Below are 23,297 nucleotides of genomic sequence, written 5' to 3'. Positions count from 1 at the left end.
TTTATGGAACAATAGATTGATTCCTATGTTTTTCCAGAATAGTAACTTTAGACCATGGTCTGATAAGGGGATCACTCTTCTGGAACATTGTTACGAGGAGGGAGTTCTTATGTCTTTTGATCAGCTGAAACAGAAATACCACTTGCCTAACAGGGACTTCTTTAGCTACCTACAACTACGAAACTTTATTAGGGTGTCTCTCAAGGGACAATGGAACCTACCTAAGATGTCACCTATTGAACAACTCTGCCACGCAGACCAACCACTGTTCAAGACCATTTCCCGTGTTTACGATGCTCTTATGTCAGGACTAACACTGCCTGGACTAGATAAACCCCGACTTAGATGGGAAAAAGATCTGGGTATTGATCTTGATGAGGGTCTATGGAGTGACCTATGCAGGAATGGTGTTACATCCACACTGAACTCCAGATACAGACTGATCCAGTTTAATTTCCTCCATCAGCTCTATATCACGCCATCTAGACTGCACAAGTTCAACCCTGATATCTCCTCCCTATGTTTTAGATGTGGCTCAGATGAAGGAACATTCCTCCATTCCACTTGGCAGTGTTCAAAACTACACGGTTTCTGGCAGGGGGTATGCGATACCATATCCTCAATTCATGGGGTTGCATTCCCTTTAGACCCGGAGGTCTGTCTACTGGGCAACCTTACTAACACCAATCTTAGGCAAAGCCATACTATAAAGCTAACAGAAATATTGCTAGCGATTGCCAAGAAATGTATTGCCTTGTAATGGAAATTGGATTCCCCCCTGCCAGTTGCAATGTGGCTATCAGAAGTTAATAGTTGTATCCCACTGGAGAAAATCACTTACCGCTTGAGGAATAAGTTAAACACATTTTACAGAATTTGGCAACCTTTTATTGACTATATGGAGAATCTCCCCCCACATCACATTGAATGAATCTCTATATTATCCTTATATAATGTTTCACACGTAATGTATAATATGTAGCCTACGGCAGGTGACCATATGATCCAATGTCTCACTATAATCTTTTTTTATTGTATGTTTGTTTGTATATATAATTATAATTTGTTTGATTTTTACTTTCTTTGTTACGCTCATCTGTTACTGTCACTTTGTCCTATTGTTGTCTAATATCTTTTCACGTTTGTCTTGAATGTTGTTAATTGGAAAATGCAAAAATAAAATATTCCAAAAAAACTGTTTTTGCTTTGTCATTGTGGGTATTGTGAGTAGATTTGATGAGTTAAAAAAAATCTATTCTAGAATAAGGCTGTAACCTAACAAAATGTGGGAAAAGTCAAGGGGTCTGAATTAGAGGTCGACCGATTAATCGGAATGGCCGATTAATTAGGGCCGATTTCAAGTTTTCATAACAATCGGTAATCGGCATTTTTGGACGCCAATTATGGCCGGTTAAATTGCATTCCACGAGGAAACTACGTGGCAGGCTGACCACCTGTTATGCAAGTGCAGCATCAAAAGGACCTTGTGGCTGCAAGGAGCCAAGACAAGTTGCTAGCTAGAATTAAACTTATCTTATAAAAAAACAATCAATCTTCACATAATCACTAGTTAACTACACATGGTTGATGATATTACTAGGTTAACTAGCTTGTCCTGCATTGCATATAATCAATGCGCTGCCTGTTAATTTATCATCGAATCACAACCTACTTCGCCAAACGGGGGATGATTTAACAAAAGCGCATTCGCGAAAAAAGCACAATCGTTGCACAAATGTACCTAACCATAAACATCAATGTCTTTCTTAAAATCAATCAACAGAAGTATATATTTTTTTACCTGCATATTTAGTTAAAATAAATTAATGTTAGCAGGCAATATTAACTAGGAAAATTGTGTCACTTCTCTTGCGTTCATTGCATGCAGAGTCAGGGTATATGCAACAGTTTGGGCCGCCTGGCTCGTTGCGAACTAATTTGCCAGAATTTTACATAGTTATGACATAACATTGAAAGTTGTGCAATGTAACAGCAATATTTAGACTTAAGGTTGCCACCCGTTCGATAAAATACAGAACGGTTCTGTATTTCACTGAAAGAATAAACATTTTGTTTTCGAAATTATAGTTTCCGGGTTTGACCATATTAATGACCTAAGGCTCATATTTCTGTGTTTATTATATTATAATTAGGTCTATGATTTGATATTTGATAGAGCAGTCTGACTGAGCGGTGGTAGGCGGCAGCAGGCTCGTAAGCATTCATTCAAACTTTACTGCGTTTGCCAGCAGCTCTTAGCAATGCTTGACACACAGCGCTGTTTATGACTTCAAGCCTATCAACTCCTGAGATTAGGCGGGCAATACTAAAGTGCCTATTAGAACATCCAATAGTCAAAGGTATATGAAATACAAATGGTATAGAGAGAAATAGTCAACGCGTCATAATTCCTATAATAACTACAACCGAAAACTTCTTAACTGGGAATATTGAATAACTGGGAATATTGAACCACCAGCTTTCATATGTTCTCATGTTCTGAGCAAGGAACTTAAACGTTAGCTTTTTTACATGGCACATATTGCACTTTTACTTTCTTCTCCAAAACTGTGTTTTTGCATTTTTTTAACTAAATTGAGCATGTTTCATAATTTATTTGAGACTAAAAAGATTTTATTTATGTATTATATTAAGTTAAAATAAAAGTGTTCATTGTTCATTCAGTATTGTTGTAATTGTCATTATATATATATATATTGATTATTGGAGGACCAAAAAAAGTCAATACCGATTCATCTGTATTTTTTGGTCCTCCAATAATTGGTATCGGTATTGAAAAATCATAATGGGTCGACCTCTAGGCTGAATACTTTCCAAAGGCACTGCATTTAAGGAATAGGTGGGTATTTGGTATTTTCCCATTGTCTCTACTGAGGTCCCTCTCTGTAGGCCTCCCTAACATAACATTACTACCAAATAACTCCTTGAGAATTCTGCAATCCTGAGGCGGTTGTTAACATTCTTCTCTGCTTATTGAATCAGCCCAGTACAGCTGGCTCAGGACAGAGCTGCACGTCAAAGTGTGGGAGTTTGTTTAAAGATATTCTCCGGTGCTTTTGTATACATTTTAGACAGTAGTTCTGAAAGTAGCTCCACGAGCCAAAAGTGGTCCCTGAAAATTGCGACTTACATCACAAATGTGCAGATATGTGCACCACGTCATTGCTATCTCGCTCTACTGTGAGTGCGTCTTGCTAGTTGTCACTCAAATGGTGAGGTGCTGAAGCTCATTGGCTGAAACTCAAATTGCTGGGGGCTAGCCCACTGGGGGGCTACCCCCCTGGTAAATGTAGGGAAAATGGATCCGCACAGCTTTCAGAAAACAATTGTTTTCAAAATAGGGATTTCGTGGCTAGCTAATTGAGGTAAGTAATTCTTCTCATAGATTATGCATGTATGAACTACACATGGACACGTCCAGCCCAAAGCAGGAGGTTGGAAAAATACTTACTAGTCGCCAAAGTACCGTCTTTAAGTATGTGCTTGCTGGCTTGTGTTGAAGAACAATACCTGTTTGTTTGTATGTGTTTGTGTGTGGGCGGGAGACTGGGAACGGGTTTGTGTATGTGTGTAGACAAAACAGACGCTGTAGGCTACATCCCAGTGAGTCCACAGAGCCACCTCAACACCCACAATGGGGTCCTTCACACTCCCAGAACCCCACAGCATTCCTGCCACCAGACCAGATGTTTTCTGTGAGATTCTATCCACTATCTGTCTCTAAAACTGCTTGTTGTACTGCACTCGCCCTTCAACATCTCCTGTTTTTATATCCCCCTCTCCTATTCAACATTTTCATTGTTCTTTTCAAAGACGAAAATACAGAAGTGCTTTGTTCTAACACTTCTCTAAAATTAAGTTAAGTGATGTTGTGTAATGCAAGCAGAGACAGGAAGAGAGATGTTGAGGAAAAACAGACTTGGGTTCAGACTTGGGTTCACAGATACTTTGATCGTTTGCTTGAGTCTGCCTGGAGTGCCAAATAGGCCGGTTTGAACGTTATGGGACTTTTCTATTGGTTTATTAAAGGGGTATTTTGGGATTTTGACAATGAGGCCATTAATCTAATTCCCCAGAGTCAGGTGAACTCGTGGATACCATTTTTATGTCTCTACATGCAGTTTGAAGGAAGTTGCTAACTAGCGTTAGCGCAATGACTGGAAGTCTATGGTATCTGCTAGCATACCATAGACTTCCAGTCATTGCACTGACGCTAGATAGCATTGTCTGGCGAAACTACTTCTAACTTCCTTCATACTGGAGACATAAAAATGGTATCCACAAGTTCATCTGACTCTGGGGAAGTAGATAAAATCCATAAGTATCCCTTTAAATCAGGCACACAAAGCAAACTAGAGTGAATTTGATATCAAAGGGACCAATCTGAGGAAAGCCCTCGCTGAGATTGTCAGCGTCAAGAGAAAGTAGTTAATTTAAAGCAGACATCTGCCTTACACAAACACTTACACAAACACATACACACACACACACACCATCTCACACACTTACATTAGAATACAAAAGAGACACCAGTAACACACACATCATCTCACACACATTAGAATACAAAGTACAAAGCGAGACAAAAGCATCACTGACAGACACATGATCTATGATCTCACACTCGCTTCTCTCTTGTTTTTACTCTCTCCCTATCTGTCAAACACACACACATACTACAAAGCTTGATAATCTGGCTTGAGTGTTTTTCCTTAGAATCACACAGTGAAATAGAGCTAATGTAATATACAGAGACAGGACTGGGACCAGAGAAGAATTTCCAAGAGCTCGAGGGATTCTGTCACACATAGTGCACAGCTCCCGACTGACCCAGATGGTTATGAAATCCCTGTTCTCCAAAACAACTGAAAACAGACAATAATACTCCTACCCTTCCCTGGGTCTGCAAACAGAATGCCAGTATCCTCTCAAGCAAACCAAAGACTCCAGGGAAGATGTGCTCTCAAACTTTTTAAGTGTCCATGAAACCAATTGGTCAGAGTAAAATGACCAACGTTACACAAAACTAAATCAATTCAAATGCATACTGAACAAAAATATAAACACAACATGCAACAATTTAAAAGATTTTACTCAGTTACAGTTCATTTAAGGAAATCAGTCAATTTAATTAAATTCATTAGGCCCTAATATATGGATTTCACATGACTGGGAATACAGATATGCTGGTCACAGATACCATAAAAAAAGGTAGGAGCATGGATCAGAAAACCAGTCAGTATCAGGTGTGATCACCATTTGCCTCATGCAGCACAACATATCCTTCTCATATAGTTGATCAGGCTCTTGATTGTGGCCTGTAAAATGTTTTCCCACTCCTCTTCAATGGCTGTGCGAAGTTGCTGGATATTGGCGCGAACTGGAACACGTGGTCGTACCCGTCAATCCAGAGCATCCCAAACATGCTCAATGGGTGACATGTCTGGTGAGTATGCAGGCCATGGGAAAACTGGGACATTTTCATCTTCCAGGAAGTGTGTACAGATCCTTGCGACATGGGGCTGTGGATTATCATGCTGAAACATGAGGTGATGGCGGCGGATGAATGGCACGACAATGGGCCTCAGGATCTCGTCACGGTATCTCCATTTGCCATCGATAAAATGCAATTGTGTTCATTTTCCGTAGCTTATGCCTGCCCATACCATAACACCACCACCACCATGGGGCACTCTGTTCACAACGTTAACGTCAGCACACCGCTCGCCCACACAACGCCATACACATAGTCTGTGGTTGTGAGGCCGGTTGTACGTACTGCCAAATTCTCTAAAACGACATTGGAGGCAGCTTATGGTAGAGAAATGAAAATTCAAATCTCTGGCAACAGCTCTGATGGACATTCCTGCAGTCAGCATACCAATTTCACGGTCCCTCAAAACTTGATACATCAGTGGCAGTGTTGTGTGATAAAACTGCACATTTTAGAGTGGCCTTTTATGGTGCCCAGCACAAGGTGCACCTGTGTAATGATCATGCTGTTTAATCAGTTTCTTGATATGCCACACCTGTCAGGTGGATGGATTATCTTGCAAAGGAGAAAGGCTCACTAACATAAACCAATGTGTGCACAAAATTGGAGCGAAATAAGCTTTTTGTGCATATGGAACATTCCTGGGATCTTATCTTTATTTCAGCTCATGAAACATGGGACCAACACTTTACATGTTGCGTTCATATTTTTGTTCAGCGTTCTACAAATGTATATACACTGCTCAAAAAAATAAAGGGAACACTTAAACAACACAATGTAACTCCAAGTCAATCACACTTCTGTGAAATCAAACTGTCCACTTAGGAAGCAACACTGATTGACAATAAATTTCACATGCTGTTGTGCAAATGGAATAGACAAAAGAGTTTGAGCAGACACATGCACATTTGTGGCCTGCTGGAGGTCAAAACATCAGCCAGGAAGCATAGGAACTGAGAAGTGGTCTGTGGTCACCACCTGCAGAACCACTCCTTTATTGGGGGTGTCTTGCTAATTGCCTATAATTTCCACCTTTTGTCTATTCCATTTGCACAACAGCATGTGACATTTATTGTCAATCAGTGTTGCTTCCTAAGTGAACAGTTTGATTTCACAGAAGTGTGATTGGCTTGGAGTTACATTGTGTTGTTTAAGTGTTCCCTTTATTTTTTTGAGCAGTGTATATATAAATCTAAGTATAACCTTGAGGTTTAAGCAGATCTGGTTGTTTGTTGGGTTGAAGGGATATGAGTTCACAGGGGCAGGGGTAATCAGTCTTTCACTTGACAGACCACGATAAGACCAACTAGGGAGGTTAACATAAAACAAATAAGAGAATGCAGTAGTGGTGGTGCGTGGGTAAAATCACTGAGGAAAAAAAGCCATATTACAACCTATGTGTTGTGATAATTATGTTGTTTGCTCTATAACCCGTTCATACGCCACAATGGTATATAAGGCAGAGACAACAAGACGACAGTCACGCAATGGCAGAATAAATTGAACCACATCTTTGTTTCATCACATAACCGGAAAGCACAGCTGAAGTCCACAAAGCACATTACATGTGACAAACAGTTGAATGACCTACAGCATGGCCAAGCAAGTTAATGTTTCCCACATTTGATTTAGAACCACGGTGAGTTACCCAAGTCGGAAAGAAAACAGGAGCTGCCTGCGCTTAGTCTAATACAGTGACAACTTACCAAAAACAAACCATTTTAGGCCTAGTCCAATCAACGTAAGCTAAATATCATGTGGCTGTCCATGGTACTGATTTGTGTGTGTGTGTGTGTGTGTGTGTGTGTGTGTGTGTGTGTGTGTGTGTGTGTGTGTGTGTGTGTGTGTGTGTGTGTGTGTGTGTGTGTGTGTGTGTGTGTGTGTGTGTGTGTGTGTGTGTGTGTGTGTGTGTGTGTGTGTGTGTGTGTGTGTGTGTGTGTGTGTGTGTGGGGGTGTAGAAAATCATGTTGCCTCACCTACATGTAGAGGAACGCCATAGAGAAAACATGTTTTGTTTTTGTTGTCCAAGACTATGCTACCTGACTTCCTTTCATTGGCAACGATGAGCCAACTAATTAACATTAGCCTACTACATCTAGCTACATATTGAACTTCCATCCTCTGTATTAATTAATGGTTGGATCAGAATCAGCATTGTAATCATTGGTGAGTACGGAGAATTAAGTAAAACCACAAGTCCAAATCCCTAAATCCAAGGCTTACTTAGGAAAGGGAAGATTTTAGCTAGGTAGCTAGCCAAATGCTCGCTGGCTTCCGTTGCTATTGAATTAAATGCTACGGGCGGCAACAATGTCATACTCTTTTTGGCCAGACAGCATCAGATACATGGGCTACACATACAGACACAGAGGAGCGCTGTTTCGCTCGCTCGGATGCTTTCTCCCGTGAGATACATTCAGCCACTTGCAAATGTAAGGAAAATGATGAAACACAGATGAAATATATCACTTTTTTGGCTTAACCTTGGCATCCATTAGTATATGCCACTGAGAGAATGCTAAATGTTTAGAAAAAGTCGTTTTTTTAAATAAGTCAACTGTCTGTTCAGTAAGGCTGAGACAAGTAGAGGGTAGATAAGAGGGCCTGATGAAAGGTCTGGTGGTGTAACAGATGCCATCCTGTCAGAGAGACCACACTGCGACTGGGAACCAGTGTTTTCCAGGGCGTCTTTAACCAAAGTCGTCAAAAACACCAATTAAACAAGTTCCCAAGGTAGAGAGAGGGAGGGCAATATAATGCTAGCGGAAACGGTGGAGTGAACACTGATGTTGAAGCTTTTAGATGGCGAGCAGCAGAGTACCCAGATCCTCAGAGCACACGTGGCCTCAGCTTTGTCTCCATGGAAACACTGTGCCACTGCTGCCCTCCGCAGCCATGTCGTTATATAATCAAGGATATGCCAGGCGATTAGCTCTCGCCAGAGCCAGGCGATTAGCTCTCGCTTTCTGGATCATATCCAAGTCACCCACACTTACAGGGGGTGCTTGTATGGTTCTTTGTTTGGTTAGTCAGTGTTCTGTCTCAAAACTGGGAACACCGAATGGAAAACTCAGCTCCCTCCCAAGCTGCAGCATCTTTTTTCAGAAGCACACTGAAATAAGGAGCTTTCCTTTTCCTCTCCCTGCTTCATTACCTGGAGGAGCAGTAGATCTCAGAGCCACAAAGCGCGCACACACACACACATACACACAGAGTGTGAAAGCTTAGATTCCTCTCTGAAGGTAAGTAAGAGACTAATACCCCTCTGCAGCTGCTCTGAGTCAAGGTGGTTCCTACCAGTGTTGACTGAGTGACGAGGGAGTGGTTGGAACGTGGTTGGAACGCGTGTTGACCACAGCTATGGACTCCATGGCAGAGATTGGGATCTGGGTTGTAGAGAGAGCAGGGTAGGGCAAAGAGAGGCCCAATCCCAAATCAACCCCATACCACCCTAGGCACTTGTTGAGATCTGAGACGATTGTACAGGTATGAGCAATATGGTATTAACTTCACCTTGCGCCCATGACAGGCTAGGATGAAGATTCTCCATATTGTTTATTCCTATCCAAGGCTCTGGGGTTGGGAGAGCAGAGAGCAGGGCAGTGTCTGTGCAGAATCACTGATCTACAAATGACCTCAGGCCAAAATAACTAGGCCTGTGTGATCAAGATTAGCAATTTTGTGCCTCATCTTGCTCAAACTGATCCCTTCAAACACACTGAGAGTCTCCAGTTAGAAAGAGGCTGTGGGTTGGGGGAGGAGAGAGGGGAACAGTGAGAAATAGCTTTTCATCCCAGCAGCCGTTAGCATTGGCAGGGTGACAGCAGTGGTTGGGTTGGGATAGGTGGGTGGGTGGGTGGTTGCTAGTGCTGGGAATTGCCAGGGACCTCGCGATACGATATTATCACAATACTTAGGTGTCAATATGATACGTATTGCGATTCTCACAATTCTATATTTATTGCAATTCGATACTGTGATTGTATTTCGTTTCAATGTTCCAAACATATTGCTCACCATATGTCTTCTGCAGAGGGACAAGAGAGAGACATGAGAAAATGAGTTTTGATCAGTCATGGAAATAAAAGTGCTGAAAAATATAACTATCGATTTAAAAATATATATTATTAACTGTTTCTCTCTATCTCAAAATAAACAAGAGGGGGGGTATTTGGAGGGGGTAGAGCGGAGGGGGAAACCTGGAGCAATCGCTGACAGACCAGCTATCTCACACACTGACTGACTGACTGGCTGACTGTCATGCTGAAACCCACGTTCATGCTGAAACACATATAAACGCACACACTCAATGCTGAAATAACCAAATATGCACAAACACAGTGAGCACACAAGTGTGCACCAGACTGCATACACACACACTTACACACATCCAATGCAACTGTTAGAATTCAAATCCCCTCCCCTCTAAAAAGCCTACTTCTGTAGCTGTGGAAATCACCTCTCCTCTCCTCTGCTTTCCTATTCAAACTGAAAGCCCTGGAAAAGCACAGAGTCAGGGTGAGTAAGTAAAAAAATGTAAAAAAATATTTTGTAGCTGGCATTCTCTTATAAATAGATGTAGTGGTATCCATGGCAACTAAACCAAGCTCTCTCACAGCTACCTTGAAAGGAGCAACGTCTGAGGCGAGAGGGAAAAAAAGGGGGACTGTGTGTGTGCATGCATGTGTGTATACTACAGACGTAGTATACAGGCAGATTTCAGACGTTACTAGTTCACACTGGATAGAGAGGTCCACTGAGGAGCTTCAACTAATCAGCTTCAACCTCACAATTCAGCAGAGGACAGATGTCTGGAAAAAATACAGGCATGCACATACACCCAGGGCTAGGCTAGCCTGCCACCGCAACACAAGCTAGAGACCAAAACCCCAGTCAGTATGTGAGTCCCAAATAGCACCCTGTTCCCTTTATAGTGCACTACTTTTGACCAAAGCCTCAAAAGTAGTGCAATATATAATAAACAGGGTGCAATTTGGGATGGAGACTGTCAGTTTCCCATTGGCTGTGCTGAGCCCCAGACCCAAAGACCAAAAGCCCCACTGTTCCCTTCTCTACTGCCAGAGAGTTATAAAGGATTGCTGGTTGGGTTTCAGCGGAACATTTTCACAGGTGTTCTGGAACAAGTCGTGTCCCGACAGAGATCAGCACCTCTGCACTAAATAGTGTCTGCTCTTCTAATCAGTCAGCCATGTGATCTCCATGTGCACCCCTCTTAATATTTCTACTAGCACATAGCATAGCTGGTCACTCAAATAGAAAAGAGCTTCATTGTCCATTGTGAAATGTCAAGTTGTCTTTTGGCTGTCTGTGTTCTGTGGGTTGTGATTTAATGAGTTATAGATCATAAGTGAGCCAGTGGATTGGTGTGTATTTATATTCAAAGCCTTGTCCAAATGAGCTGATGTGAAAGCCTTAACAAGCCTGCCAAACATCTTCCACCATCTCACCCACACACAACTAAGTTGCCTTAGTTACAACCAACATAACACCCTGTGCCCCTTCCCCAGTCTCCTGGGTTCCCCCTGCTGGGGTGAACACACACACACACACACACACACAGGGAAGTGTTGTCTGTAATAATAGAGCGTGTCTCACCTGTTTTTTCAACCTGCAGGCCTGTTTCTGTTTGTTTTAGGTTGAACACAGAGAATAGACTTTGACTCAGGCAGCTCGCAGGATAAAGATCTAAATCAGACAGTAATCACAGCTAGGCAAACACACACACAACATTGGTAGAAGACACGTGCCCATAACACACACCTACGATACGTGCCAGGATTACGGTTCTAACACAAGCCCATTGTTCTTAACAGTGATACACACCAATAAAACACACATAACCATGTGTGTGTGTGTGTGTGTGTGTGTACCTTGTAGCCATTATGGGTGTTTTTCTTCATGAGTGGCGTGGTAGAGCACAACTCGATGGCCTCCGGCTCGTGGAATATCACCGTGGGCAACGGCTCCTTCCTCAGTGTCAGCACGTTCAGCTTGGTCTTCAGCATCGTCTGGAAGTGCTGAGGGAGATAACGTCATGGTCAATCAATCAACCAATCAAGAAATAATTAAATATGCCCATCCATCCATCCTTCCATCCATCCAACCCACCCACCCACCCACAACATTCTTAGTTCCCACAAGATTCTTAGTTCCCACATTCCTAGTACGTTCTATTCTGATGAAATTGTGCGAGTCATGATTTAATTAGCCTGCTCGGTTTTGTTAGGCTTTTTCAAGGAAACCCAGAAATTCCACAATCCCATTCCCTGCTCTGTAGGTGGGAGACCAGAGCGAACATGTGGTTCTGGTCGGCCTTACGAAACCCCAGATTCCAGTTTGGGACGAGGCGGCGTGGCTCTCATCTCCTGTTCTGACGGACACTTCACATATAGAGAGAGAGAGCGAGAAGGTCCCTCATCTGCTGTCCACATTTCAGCTGAAGAACAAGAGAAGAGGGACTTTCACCCCAAACCAGAGTAAAGCCACTGTGACAGGCCATCTAAAACCAAGCACCGGAAGTGCCACAGTTACTACTCATCCTCCTACAAGACCCCACTACATCTCCATCATACAACCCAAACTCCACCTGTGGGAGAAGAGAGGAGAGAAGATGAGGTTTGACAGAAACGAGACAAGGAGGAAAGATGATGAGGAGAGAAAAATAGGAGAAAATAAGAAGAGACTAAAAGAGAAGAAGAGGAGAGGCAGTTTTGAAACTAAAGCCACGTGTGTGAACGCTCGCTGACCTCCGCGTCAGCACTTTATGGCTTCCTGACAGTGCTCCACATTCCTGTGGTCAGCCCGGATTGGAGGGTGGGGGGGGCTCTCAAGGCACCGTGCGGAATTAAACTGGAATTCTATTCATAATATTTTCACTGCATTTTCATTATTTTATTATTCCTCTGGATTAAAAAATTGCCTCAAGGAGTTACAAATATGATTGATTCTATTTGGGTTGGGGATGAGGAGGAGGAGTTTCTGATTCTGGATCTAAGGAATAGACATTGATCCCCAATACTGGTTGTTCTCTCTCAATTCAATTCGATTCAAGGGGCTTTATTGGCATGGGAAACATGTGTTAACATTGCCTAAGCAAGTGAGGTAGATAATATACAAAAGTGAAATAAACAATCAAAATTAACAGTAAACATTACACATACAGAAGTTTCAAAACAATAAAGACATTACAAATGGCATATTATGTATATATACAATGTTGTAACAATGTACAAATGGTTAAAGTACACAAGGGAAAATAAATAAGCATAAATATGAGTTGTATTTACAATGGTGTTTGTTCTTCACTGGTTGCCCTTTTCTTGTGGCAACAGGTCACAAGTCTTGCTGCTGTGATGGCACACTGTGGAATTTCACCCAGTAAATATGGGAGTTTATCAAAATTGGGTTTGTTTTCGAATTCTTTGTGGAGCTGTGTAATCTGAGGGAAATATGTGTCTCAAATATGGTCATACATTGAGCAGGAGGTCAGGAAGTGCAGCTCAGTTTCCACCTCATTTTGTGGGCAGTGTGCACATAGCCTGTCTTCTCTTGAGAGCCATGTCTGCCTATGGTGGCCTTTCTCAATAGCAAGGTTATGCTCACTGAGTCTGTACATAGTCAAAGCATTCCTTAAGTTTGGGTCAGTCACAGTGGTCAGGTATTCTGCCACTATGTACTCTCTGTTTAGGGCCAAATAGCATTCTAGTTTGCTCAGTTTTTTTGTTAATTCCAATGTGTCAAGTAATTATCTTTTTGTTTTCTCATGATTTGGTTGGGTCTAATTGTGCTGCTGTCCTGGGGCTCTGTGTGGTGTGTTTGGTGTTTGTGAACAGAGCCCCAGGACAGAATTCTGCATGCAGTCTCAATTTGGTGTTTGTCCCATTTTGTGAAATCTTGGTTGGTGAGCGGACCCCAGACCTCACAACCATAAAGGGCAATGGGTTATATGACAGATTCAGGTATTTTTAGCCAGATCCTAATTGATATGTTGAATTTTAAGTTCCTTTTGATGGCATAGAATGCCCTTCTTGCCTTGTCTCTCAGATCGTTCACAGCTTTGTGGAAGTTACCTGTGGCGCTGATGTTTAGGCCAAGGTATATATAGTTTTTTGTGTGCTCTAGGGCAATGGTGTCTAGATGGAATTTGTATTTGTGGTCCTGGCGACTGGACCTTTTTTGGAACACCATTATTTTGGTCTTACTGAGATTTACTCTCAGGGCCCAGGTCTGGCAGAATCTGTGCAGAATATCTAGGGGCTGCTGTAGGTCCTCCTTGATTGAAGCACCAGAAGCACCAGATCATCAGCAAACAGTAGACATTTGACTTCAGATTCTAGTAGGGTGAGGCCGGGTGCTGCAGACTTTTTTAGACTTTTTTAGTGCCCGCGCCAATTCGTTGATATATATGTTGAAGAGGGTGGGGCTTAAGCTGCATCCCTGTCTCGCCCCACGGCCCTTTGGGAAGAAATGTGTGTGTTGTGGATTGGGGTGATCGGTCCTTGGTTCCAAATATTGGGGAAGATGCCAGAGCTAAGGATGATGTTAAAGAGTTTTAGTATAGCCAATTGGAATTTGTTGTCTGTATATTTGATCATTTCATTAAGGATACCATCAACACCACATGCCTTTTTGGGTTGGAGGGTTTTTATTTTGTCCTGTAGCTCATTCAAGGTAATTGGAGAATCCAGTGGGTTCTGGTAGTCTTTAATAGTTGATTCTAAGATTTGTATTTGATCCTGTATATGTTTTTGGTCTTTGTTCTTTGTTATAGAGCCAAAAAGATTGGAGAAGTGGTTTACCCATACATCTCCATTTTGGATAGATCACTCTTCGTGTTGTTGTTTGTTTAGTGTTTTCCAATTCTCCCAGTTAGAGTCTATGGATTCTTCAATTACATTGAGCTGATTTCTGACGTGCTGTTCCTTCTTTTTCCGTTGTCTGTCTGTCTGTCTGTCTGTCTGTCTGTCTGTCTGTCTGTCTGTCTGTCTGTCTGTCTGTCTGTCTGTCTGTCTGTCTGTCTGTCTGTCTGTCTGTCTGTCTGTCTGTCTGTCTGTGTCTCTCTCTCTCTCATCTTTCTTTAACTCTTTGTCCCTACTCTCTCTCCCTCTCTCACTCTCCTACCCTCCTTTTCTACCTCTCTCCACTCTCTCTCTCCCCCCTCTCTCTCTCTTTCTACATCTCCCTACTCTCTCTCTCTCCATACTCTCTCCTTCTCTCTCTCTTTCTACCCATCCCTCCCTCCATCTATCTCTCTCTCTCTGACACAGCAGGCTCTGTCTGTACAGTCTGGTCATCATCTAGCCCATTCACTGACTTCTTTAGACATCTGTTTTTAAAAGGTACGCCACATTCTCAGTAACAGCCCATTTTCCTTGTAAACACTGGTATACATTTCACGCGTGAGCGAGGCACGTGACTTTTCCCAAATAACTTTTGGCTGAATGTTATGGATTGGGAGAGAGCATTTGAAAATAGAGGGTAGTAGACATTTTACACCATTTAGAAGTGACCATTCGCCTGTGAGAGAAGGAGGATTCTATAGCTCTGTGGGAGATGAGAGGAGACACAGTACAGGGATCTTTCTGCTATTGAAATCCTTGGCCGGGCTGCCTAAGTGTAAATAAAAATAAAAAGTTTTGATGTAGAAAGAAACTGACAAAATGTACATTGACAAACACTAATAAGTGTTCAGGTTGGCCTAGATGGCCTCTAGAGAGTGTGTGTGTGTGTGTGTTTGTGCGTGTGTCAACTATGATATGTGTCTGTACGCACGAGCATGTGTGTGCACGTACGTGTGTGTGCGTTGACTGCATGATTATGTGTCTATAGTTTACAGGTAACAGATGGTACGGTACACTCCCAGCCCTCAGGGAGATTTTCTGCTGGAGTAGACAGGCTCTCAGGTCAATCATAGCGTAAGACACAGTACAACAACCCACTGACACGGCAGAGATACTGATTACAGGGGTTATACATAGGCTTGGGCAGTATACCGTATATACCGTTTCCCGGGATATTTGGAAACAGCCACGGGATTGTTTTCCAATGCCGTCAATACTATTGAAACTATTTCTTTGAAGTGTAGTAGCTACTTTTTAAGTAAATACCTGCAGTCAACATGTGCAATACGTTAGGAAATAAAGAAGATTGCGTTCTTCATTTCACCTGTCACATAATTATTTATTATGAAGTTTACCGGTAGTCCCAGTCACATGGTGTTTGTTTACAAGCGCACAACAAACGAGAGACCGGAGCCTTGTGAGTCACTCACTGTTGAGCAGCATGTGCCAGGTGATCTAGTTAAATTATGGAATTCACAACTAAATGTTTGTTTAGGTTCTTGCTAAATCAAGCTTTGCTTGGTAACAAGACCCTTGCTGTTTAAAATTAGTTTTGTGCGCGCAGAAAACTGTGAGTAGCATTTTTGCGTTACTTCTATAACTTTATGAGCTGGGATGTCTGTCCTGCAAATAGTTTAGGTCAGAGACTGTATGAACTGTTCGCAATGCGCTCGTTAGCTTTTAGTTAGCATTCGTTACGGGATTTTACATGTACTTAGCATTGCTAAGCTTCTGATCTCAGATGGTTACCAAGCAAAGGTAACCAAGGTTTTAAAATAGAGGCCCTTCTGTTCAGTGCCGGTATTACCGAATATCCCAGGATGTTATATGGTCGGTATGAAGGTCAATCTGGATGCTGCCCAAGCCTAGTCATACATACATACTGCACATACCACCTTATTCAACACACAAACTGACTGATGTACACCATTGCAAACACTAGTCTGTAACGTCCACATCAGTGGAGGCTGTTGAGGGGAGGACGGCTCATAATAATGGCTGGAATGGAGCAAATTGAATGGTATCAAACCATGTCTTTGATGTATTTGATACCATTCCACCTATTCCACTCCAGCCGTTACCTCGAGCCCATCCTCCCCAAATAATGTGCCACTAACCTCCTGTGATCCACATATACAGTGCATTCAGAAAGTATTCAGACCCCTTGACATTTTCCACATTTTGCTACATTACAGCCTTATTTTTCCTCATCAATCTACACATCATACCCCATAACGACAAAGCAAAAAAAAAGTTATTATAAATGTTTGTAAATGTACTACAAATTAAAAACTGAAATACCTTATTTACAAAAGTATTCAGAGTTCAGGTGCATCCTGTTAACATTGATCATTCATGAGATGTTTCTACAACTTGATTGGAGTCCACCTGCTGTAAATTCAATTGATTGGACATGATTTGGAAAGGCACAGACCTGTTTATAAAAGGTCCCACAGTTGACAGTGCATGTCAGAGAAAATCTCAAGCCATGAGGTCGAAGGAATTGTCCGTAGTTCTCAGAGAAAGGATTATGTAGAGACACAGATCTGGGGAAGGGTACCAAAAAATGTCTGCAGCATTGAAGGTCCCCAAGAACACAGTGGCCTCCATCATTCTTAAATGGAAGAAGTTTCGAACCACCAAGACTTTTCCTAGAGCTGGCTGCCCGGCCAAACTGAGCAATCAGGGGAGAAGGGCAGTGGTCAGGGAGGTGACCAAGAACCCGAGCTCCTCTGTGGAGATGGGAGAACCTTCCAGAAGGATAACCATATCTACAGCACTCCACCAATCAGGCCTTTCTGGTAGAGTGGGCAGACAGAAGCCACTCCTCAGTAAAAGGCACATGACAACCCGCTTGGAGTTTGCCAAAAGCCACCTAAAGAACTCAGACCATGAGAAACAAGACTCTCTGGTCTGATGAAACCAAGATTGAACTCTTTGGCCTGAATGCCAAGCATTCAGGCCAAAGAGGAAACCTGGAGGAAACCTGGCACCATCCCTACGGTGAAGCATGGTGGTGGCAGTATCATGCTGTGCGGATGTTATTCAGCGACAGGGACTGGGAGACTAGTCAGGTTTGAGGGAAAGATGAACGGAGCAAAGTACAGAGAGATCCTTGATGAAAACCTGCTCCAGAGCGCTCAGGACCTCAAACTGGGGCGAAGGTTCACCTTCCAACAGGACAATGACCCTAAGCACACAGTCAAGACAATGCAGGAGAGACTTCGGGTCGCTGAATGTCCTTGAGTGGCCCAGCCAGAGCCCGGACTTGAACCCGATTGAACATCTCTGGAGAGACCTGAAAATAGCTGTGCAGCAACGCTCTTCATCCAACCTGACAGAGCTTGAGAGGATCTGCAGAGAATAATGGTAGAAACTCCCCAAATACAGATGTGCCAAGCTTGTAGCGTCATACCCAAGAACACTTGAGGCTGTAATCACTTTGTTATGGTGCTTTAACAAAGTACTGAGTAAAGGGTCTGAATACTTACGTAAAATGTGATATTTTTATATATATAGACAGTTGAAGTCGTAAGTTTACATATACCTTAGCCAAATACATTTAAACTCAGGTTGTCACAATTCCTGACATTTAATCCTAGTAAAAATTCCCTGTTTTAGGTCATTTAGGATCACCACTTTATTTTAAGAATGTGAAATGTCAGAATAATAGTAGAGAGAATGATTTATTTCAGCTTTTATTTCTTTCATCACATTCCCAGCGGGTCAGCTGTTTACATACACTCAATAGGTATTTGGTAGCATTGCCTTTAAAAAAAATTAAATGTTTAACTTGGGTCAACAGTTTCGGGTAGCCTTCCACAAGCTTCCCACAATAATCTGGGTGAATTTTGGCCCATTCCTCCTGACAGAGCTGGTGTAACCGAGTCAGGTTTGCAGGCCTCCTTGCTCGCACAAGCTTTTTCAATTCTGCCAACAAATTTTCTATAGGATTGAGGTCAGGGCTTTGTGATGGCCACTCCAATACCTTCACTTTGTTGTCCTTAAACCATTTTGCCACAACTTTGGAAGTATGCTTGGGGTCATTGTCCATTTGGAAGACCCATTTGCGACCAAGCTTTCACTTCCTGACTAATGTCTTGAGATGTTGCTTTAATATATCAACATAATTTTCCTCCCTCATGATGCCATATATTTAGTGAAGTGCATTAGTCCCTCCTGCAGCAAAGCACCCCCACAACATGATGCTGCCACCCCCGTGCTTCACGGTTGGGATGGTGTTCTTCGGCTTGCAAGCATCCATCTTTTTTCCTCCAAACATAACGATGGTCATTATGGCCAAACAGTTCTATTTTTGTTTCATCAGACCAGAGGACATTTCTCCAAAATGTACGATCTTTGTCCCCATGTGCAGTTGCAAACCGTAGTCTGGCTTTTCGATGTAGGACTCGTTTTACTGTGGATATAGATACTTTTGTACCTGTTTCCTCCAGCATCTTCACAAGGTCCTTTGCTGTTGTTCTGGGATTGATTTGCACTTTTCGCACCAAAGTACATTCATCTCTAGGAGACAGAACGTGTCACATTCCTGAGCGGTATGACGGCAGCGTGGTCCCATGGTGTTCATACTTGCGTACTATTGTTTCTACAGATGAACGTGGTACCTTCAGGCATTTGGAAATTGCTCCCAAGGATGAACCAGACTTGTGGAGGTCTACAAAAAAAAATTCTGAGGTCTTGGCTGATTTCTTCTGATTTTCCCATGATGTCAAGCAAAGAGGCACTGAGTTTGAAGGTAGGCCTTGAAATACATCCACAGGTACACCTCCAATTGACTCACATTGTGTCAATTAGCCTATCAGAAGCTTCTAAAATCATGACATCATTTTCTGGAATTTTCCAAGCTGTTAAAAGGCACAGTCAACTTAGTGTATGTAAACTTCTGACCCACTGGAATTGTGATACAGTGAATTATAAGTTAAATAATCTGTCTGTAAACAATTGTTGGAAAAAGTACTTGTGTCATGCACAAAGTAGATGTCCGACTTGCCAAACTAGAGTTTGTTAACAAGAAATTTGTAGAGTGGTTGAAAAACGAGTTTTAAATGACTCCAACCTAAGTGTATGTAAACTTCCGACTTCAAATGTATGTATATATATAAACTTTAAAAAAAAAAAAAGAAACATCCTCACTGTCAACTGCGTTTATTGTGTAAATATTTGTATGACCATAACAAGATTCAACAACTGAACAAGTTCCACAGACATGTGACTGACAGAAATAGAATAATGTGTCCCTGAACAAAGGGGGGGGGTCAAAATCAAAAGTAACAGTCTGTATCTGGTGTGGCCACCAGCTGCATTAGGTACTGCAGTGCATCTCCTCCTCGTGGACTGCACCAGATTTGCCAGTTCTTGCTGTGAGATGTTACACCACTCTTCCACCAAGGCACCTGCAGGTTCCCGGACAATTCTGGGGGGAATGGCCCGAGCCCTCACAGTCCGATCCAACAGGTCCCAGACGTGCTCAATGGGATTGAGATCTGGGCTCTTTGCTGGCCATGGCAGAACACTGACATTCCTGTCTTGCAGGAATCAAGCACAGAACGAGCAGTATGGCTGATGGCATTGTCATGCTGGAGGGTCATGTCAGGATGAGCCTGCAGGAAGGGTACCACATGAGGGAGAAGGATGTCTTCCCTGTAACGCACAGCGTTGAGATTGCCTGCAATGACAACAAGCCCAGTCCGATGATGCTGGGACACACCGCCCCAGACCATGACGGACCCTCCACCTCCAAATCGATCCTGCTCCAGAGTTCAGGCCTCGGTGTAACGCTCATTCCTTCGACGATAAACGCAAATCTGACCATCACCCCATGTGAGACAAAACTGCGACTCGTCAGTGAAGAGCACTTTTTTCCAGTCCTGTCTGGTCCAGCGACGGTGGATTTGTGCCCATAGGCGACGTTGTTGCCGGTGATGTCTATGGAGGACCTGCCTTACAACAGGCCTACAAGCCCTCAGTCCAACCTCTCTCAGCCTATTGCGGACAGTCTGAGCACTGATGGAGGGATTATGCGTTCCTGGTGTAATTTGGGCAGTTGTTGTTGCCATCCTGTACTTGTCCCGCAGGTGTTATGTTCGGATGTACCGATCCTGTGCAGGTGTTGTTACACGTGGTCTGCCACTGCGAGGACGATCGGCTGTTCGTCCTGTCTCCCTGTAGCGCTGTCTTAGGCGTCTCACAGCACGGACATTACAATTTATTCCCCTGGCCACATCTGCAGTCCTCATGCCTCCTTGCAGCATGCCAAAGGCCCGTTCACACAGATGAGCATGGACCCTGGGCATCTTTTTTGGGGTGTTTTTCAGAATCAGTAGAAAGGCCTCTGTAGTGTCCTAAGTTTTCATAACTGTGACCTTAATTGCAACTATAGGGGGTGCTGTTCCGCATTAGCATATTTGTGTCTCCAAATTAAACTGCCTCGTGCTAAATTCTTGATCGTACAATATGCATATTATTGTTATTATTGGATAGAAAACAGTCTATAGTTTCTATAGGAGTTGAAATTTTGTCTCTGAGTGGTACAGAACAATTTCTACAGCACTTTTCATGACAGGGTTCAGATTTCAGAAATTTTTACCTCTGATCTGGGGTCTGTTTTTAAGGCGACAGTGAATGCTATGAAGAAACCGACACTGCCTACGTCTTCCTCTGGGTGTCTGTACGTCATCACGTTTTCAATGGAATCGATGGGACGTTCACAGCCATTATAAAAGACGAAAATGTACAGAGACCACCCTTTCTCAACGTGCGCCTGAAGCGTAAAGGACATCGGACCTGCCTCGTTCCAAATCGTTTTCTAACCAGCAGTATTTCTCCGGTCATGTTTTCAGTCGTTATAGTTGTTAAAAACATCATAATGTAGTGAATTTTAACCGTTTTATATCAATTTATATCCGTTTAGTGCGATTTTGAGGAATTTCTTTGTCGTGCACTCTGAAAGTTTGGACACGCTTTAGGGTGTCGGTCGTTGGTGATGGACATTTCGAAGGACAGAGGACATCTATCGACCAAAAGACGTTTATAACATAGAAAGGATACATTGCCCAAGAATATGATGGAAGATCAGCTCAAAGTAAGCAATATTTAATATGATAAACCGTGTTTCTGTCGAAATATTTTAAACGCATACATCGCCATTTTGTTTGGTATAGCTTCACTTGGCCAACCCTGTATTGAAAAGTAAGGATAATTTTAAAAATGTAAATCAGCGGTTGCATTAAGAACTAATTTGTCTTTCGATTCCTGTCAACCCTGTATTTTTTAGTCAAGTATATGATTAGCTTTTAATTAAACTAGATCACTCTGATAGATGACGTCAGACATATTGAGGCTTGATTTCCTAGTATTTTCATTGTGTAACCACGGTTTTGTATGGCTAAATATGCACCTTTTCGAACAAACTGTATATGTATGTTGTAAAATGATGTTACAGGAGTGTCATCGGAAGAATTCTGAGAAGGTTAGTGAAAAAATTAATATCTTTTGGCGGTGGTTACGTTATAGCGCTCTTTGGCTGGAATCGATGCTCTGGTAACGTTGGAACATGTAGTATGCTAACTTATCGATTTATTGTGTTTTCGCTGAAAAACGCTTAGAAAATCTGAAATATGGTCTGAAATCACAAGAACTGGGTCTTTCCATTGCTATGCTTTGTCTATTTTTATGAAATGTTTTATGATGAGTAAATTGGTCATACACGTTGCTCTATCTAGTAATTCTAGTGGATTTGTGATGGTCGGTGCAATTGTAAACTGTGATTTCTACCTGAAATATGCACTTTTTTCTAACAAAAACTATCCTATACCATGAATATGTTATCAGACTGTCATCTGATGGTTTTTTTTATAGGTTATTGGCTATCAATATCTTAGTTGAGCCGAATTGGTGATAGCACCTGAAGGAGTAAGAAACTGATGGAGTTAGAATAGTGGTGTATTTTGCTAACGTGTTTAGCTAATAGATTTACATATTTTGTCTTCCCTGTAAAACATTTTAAAAATCTGAAATGGTGGCTTTATTCACAAGATCTGTATCTTTCATCTGGTGTCTTGGACTTGTGATTTAATGATATTTAGATGCTACTATCTACTTCTGAAGCTATGCTATCTATGCTAATCAGTGTGTGGGGGGTGGGGGGTGCTCCCGGATCCGGGGTTAGTAGCAATGAAAGGTTAATTGCCTACCGTCTGTAAGCTGTTAGTGTCTTAACGACCATTCCACAGATGCATGTTCATTAATTGTTTATGGTTCATTGAACAAGCATTGGAAACAGTGTTGAAACTCTTTACAATGAAGATCTGTGAAGTTATTTGGATTTTTACAAATTATCTTTGAAAGACAGGGTCCTGAAAAAGGGACGTTTCTTTTTTTGCTGAGTTTATAAATAAATTTGCAAACATTTCTAATAACCTGTTTTTGTTTTGTGATTATGGGGTATTGTGTGTAGATAAGGATTGTTTTGTAATATACATTTTAGAATAAGGCTGTAACGTAACAAAAAGTGGAAAAAGTCAAGGGGTCTGAATACTTTCCGAATGTACTGTAGCATTTAATGGAACTGAACCCAAAACTTTCCACTAGACGCACACACGAAGAGTCACAGACACACACACGCACACATAGACACACACCCAGTCTGAAGATGAAAAGAGCAGAGTGGAGCACACTAGCAGATATTTGAGAGCTGGGCTGGTGTATGTTGGCGTTAGGGCGAGACAGTGGGCCATCTCAGCTCGGTCTCAGACTTATCAGACCATCTCTCTCTCTCTCATTCTGGCTGGCTGGCCAGACACTCACATAAACCAACATCAGCCTTGGCCCCTCAACTCACTACGACACACACACACATACACATATACTCCATCTGCAGCCTGACCAAGGCATTGAAAACA

The 23,297-nt window shown here is 42.3% G+C and overlaps 1 protein-coding gene across 1 annotated transcript in view; it reads right to left on the bottom strand.

Annotated features, from left to right (window-relative positions):
* The window catches only part of LOC139548562 (PTB-containing, cubilin and LRP1-interacting protein-like), a 64,383-nt gene that overhangs the window by 34,891 nt on the left and 6,195 nt on the right, over positions 1 to 23,297 (bottom strand). Inside the window, exon 2 of the mRNA XM_071358291.1 lies at positions 11,407 to 11,553. Within this exon, the coding sequence (XP_071214392.1) occupies positions 11,407 to 11,553 (147 nt within the window). The remainder of the gene's footprint in view (positions 1 to 11,406; positions 11,554 to 23,297) is intronic.

The sequence above is a fragment of the Salvelinus alpinus genome, chromosome 21, assembly GCF_045679555.1.
Source record: "Salvelinus alpinus chromosome 21, SLU_Salpinus.1, whole genome shotgun sequence".
In the NCBI taxonomy this organism is placed as follows: Eukaryota; Metazoa; Chordata; class Actinopteri; order Salmoniformes; family Salmonidae; genus Salvelinus; species Salvelinus alpinus.
Note: the sequence above shows the minus strand (reverse complement) of the source record. Positions and strands in the feature narration are given on the sequence as shown.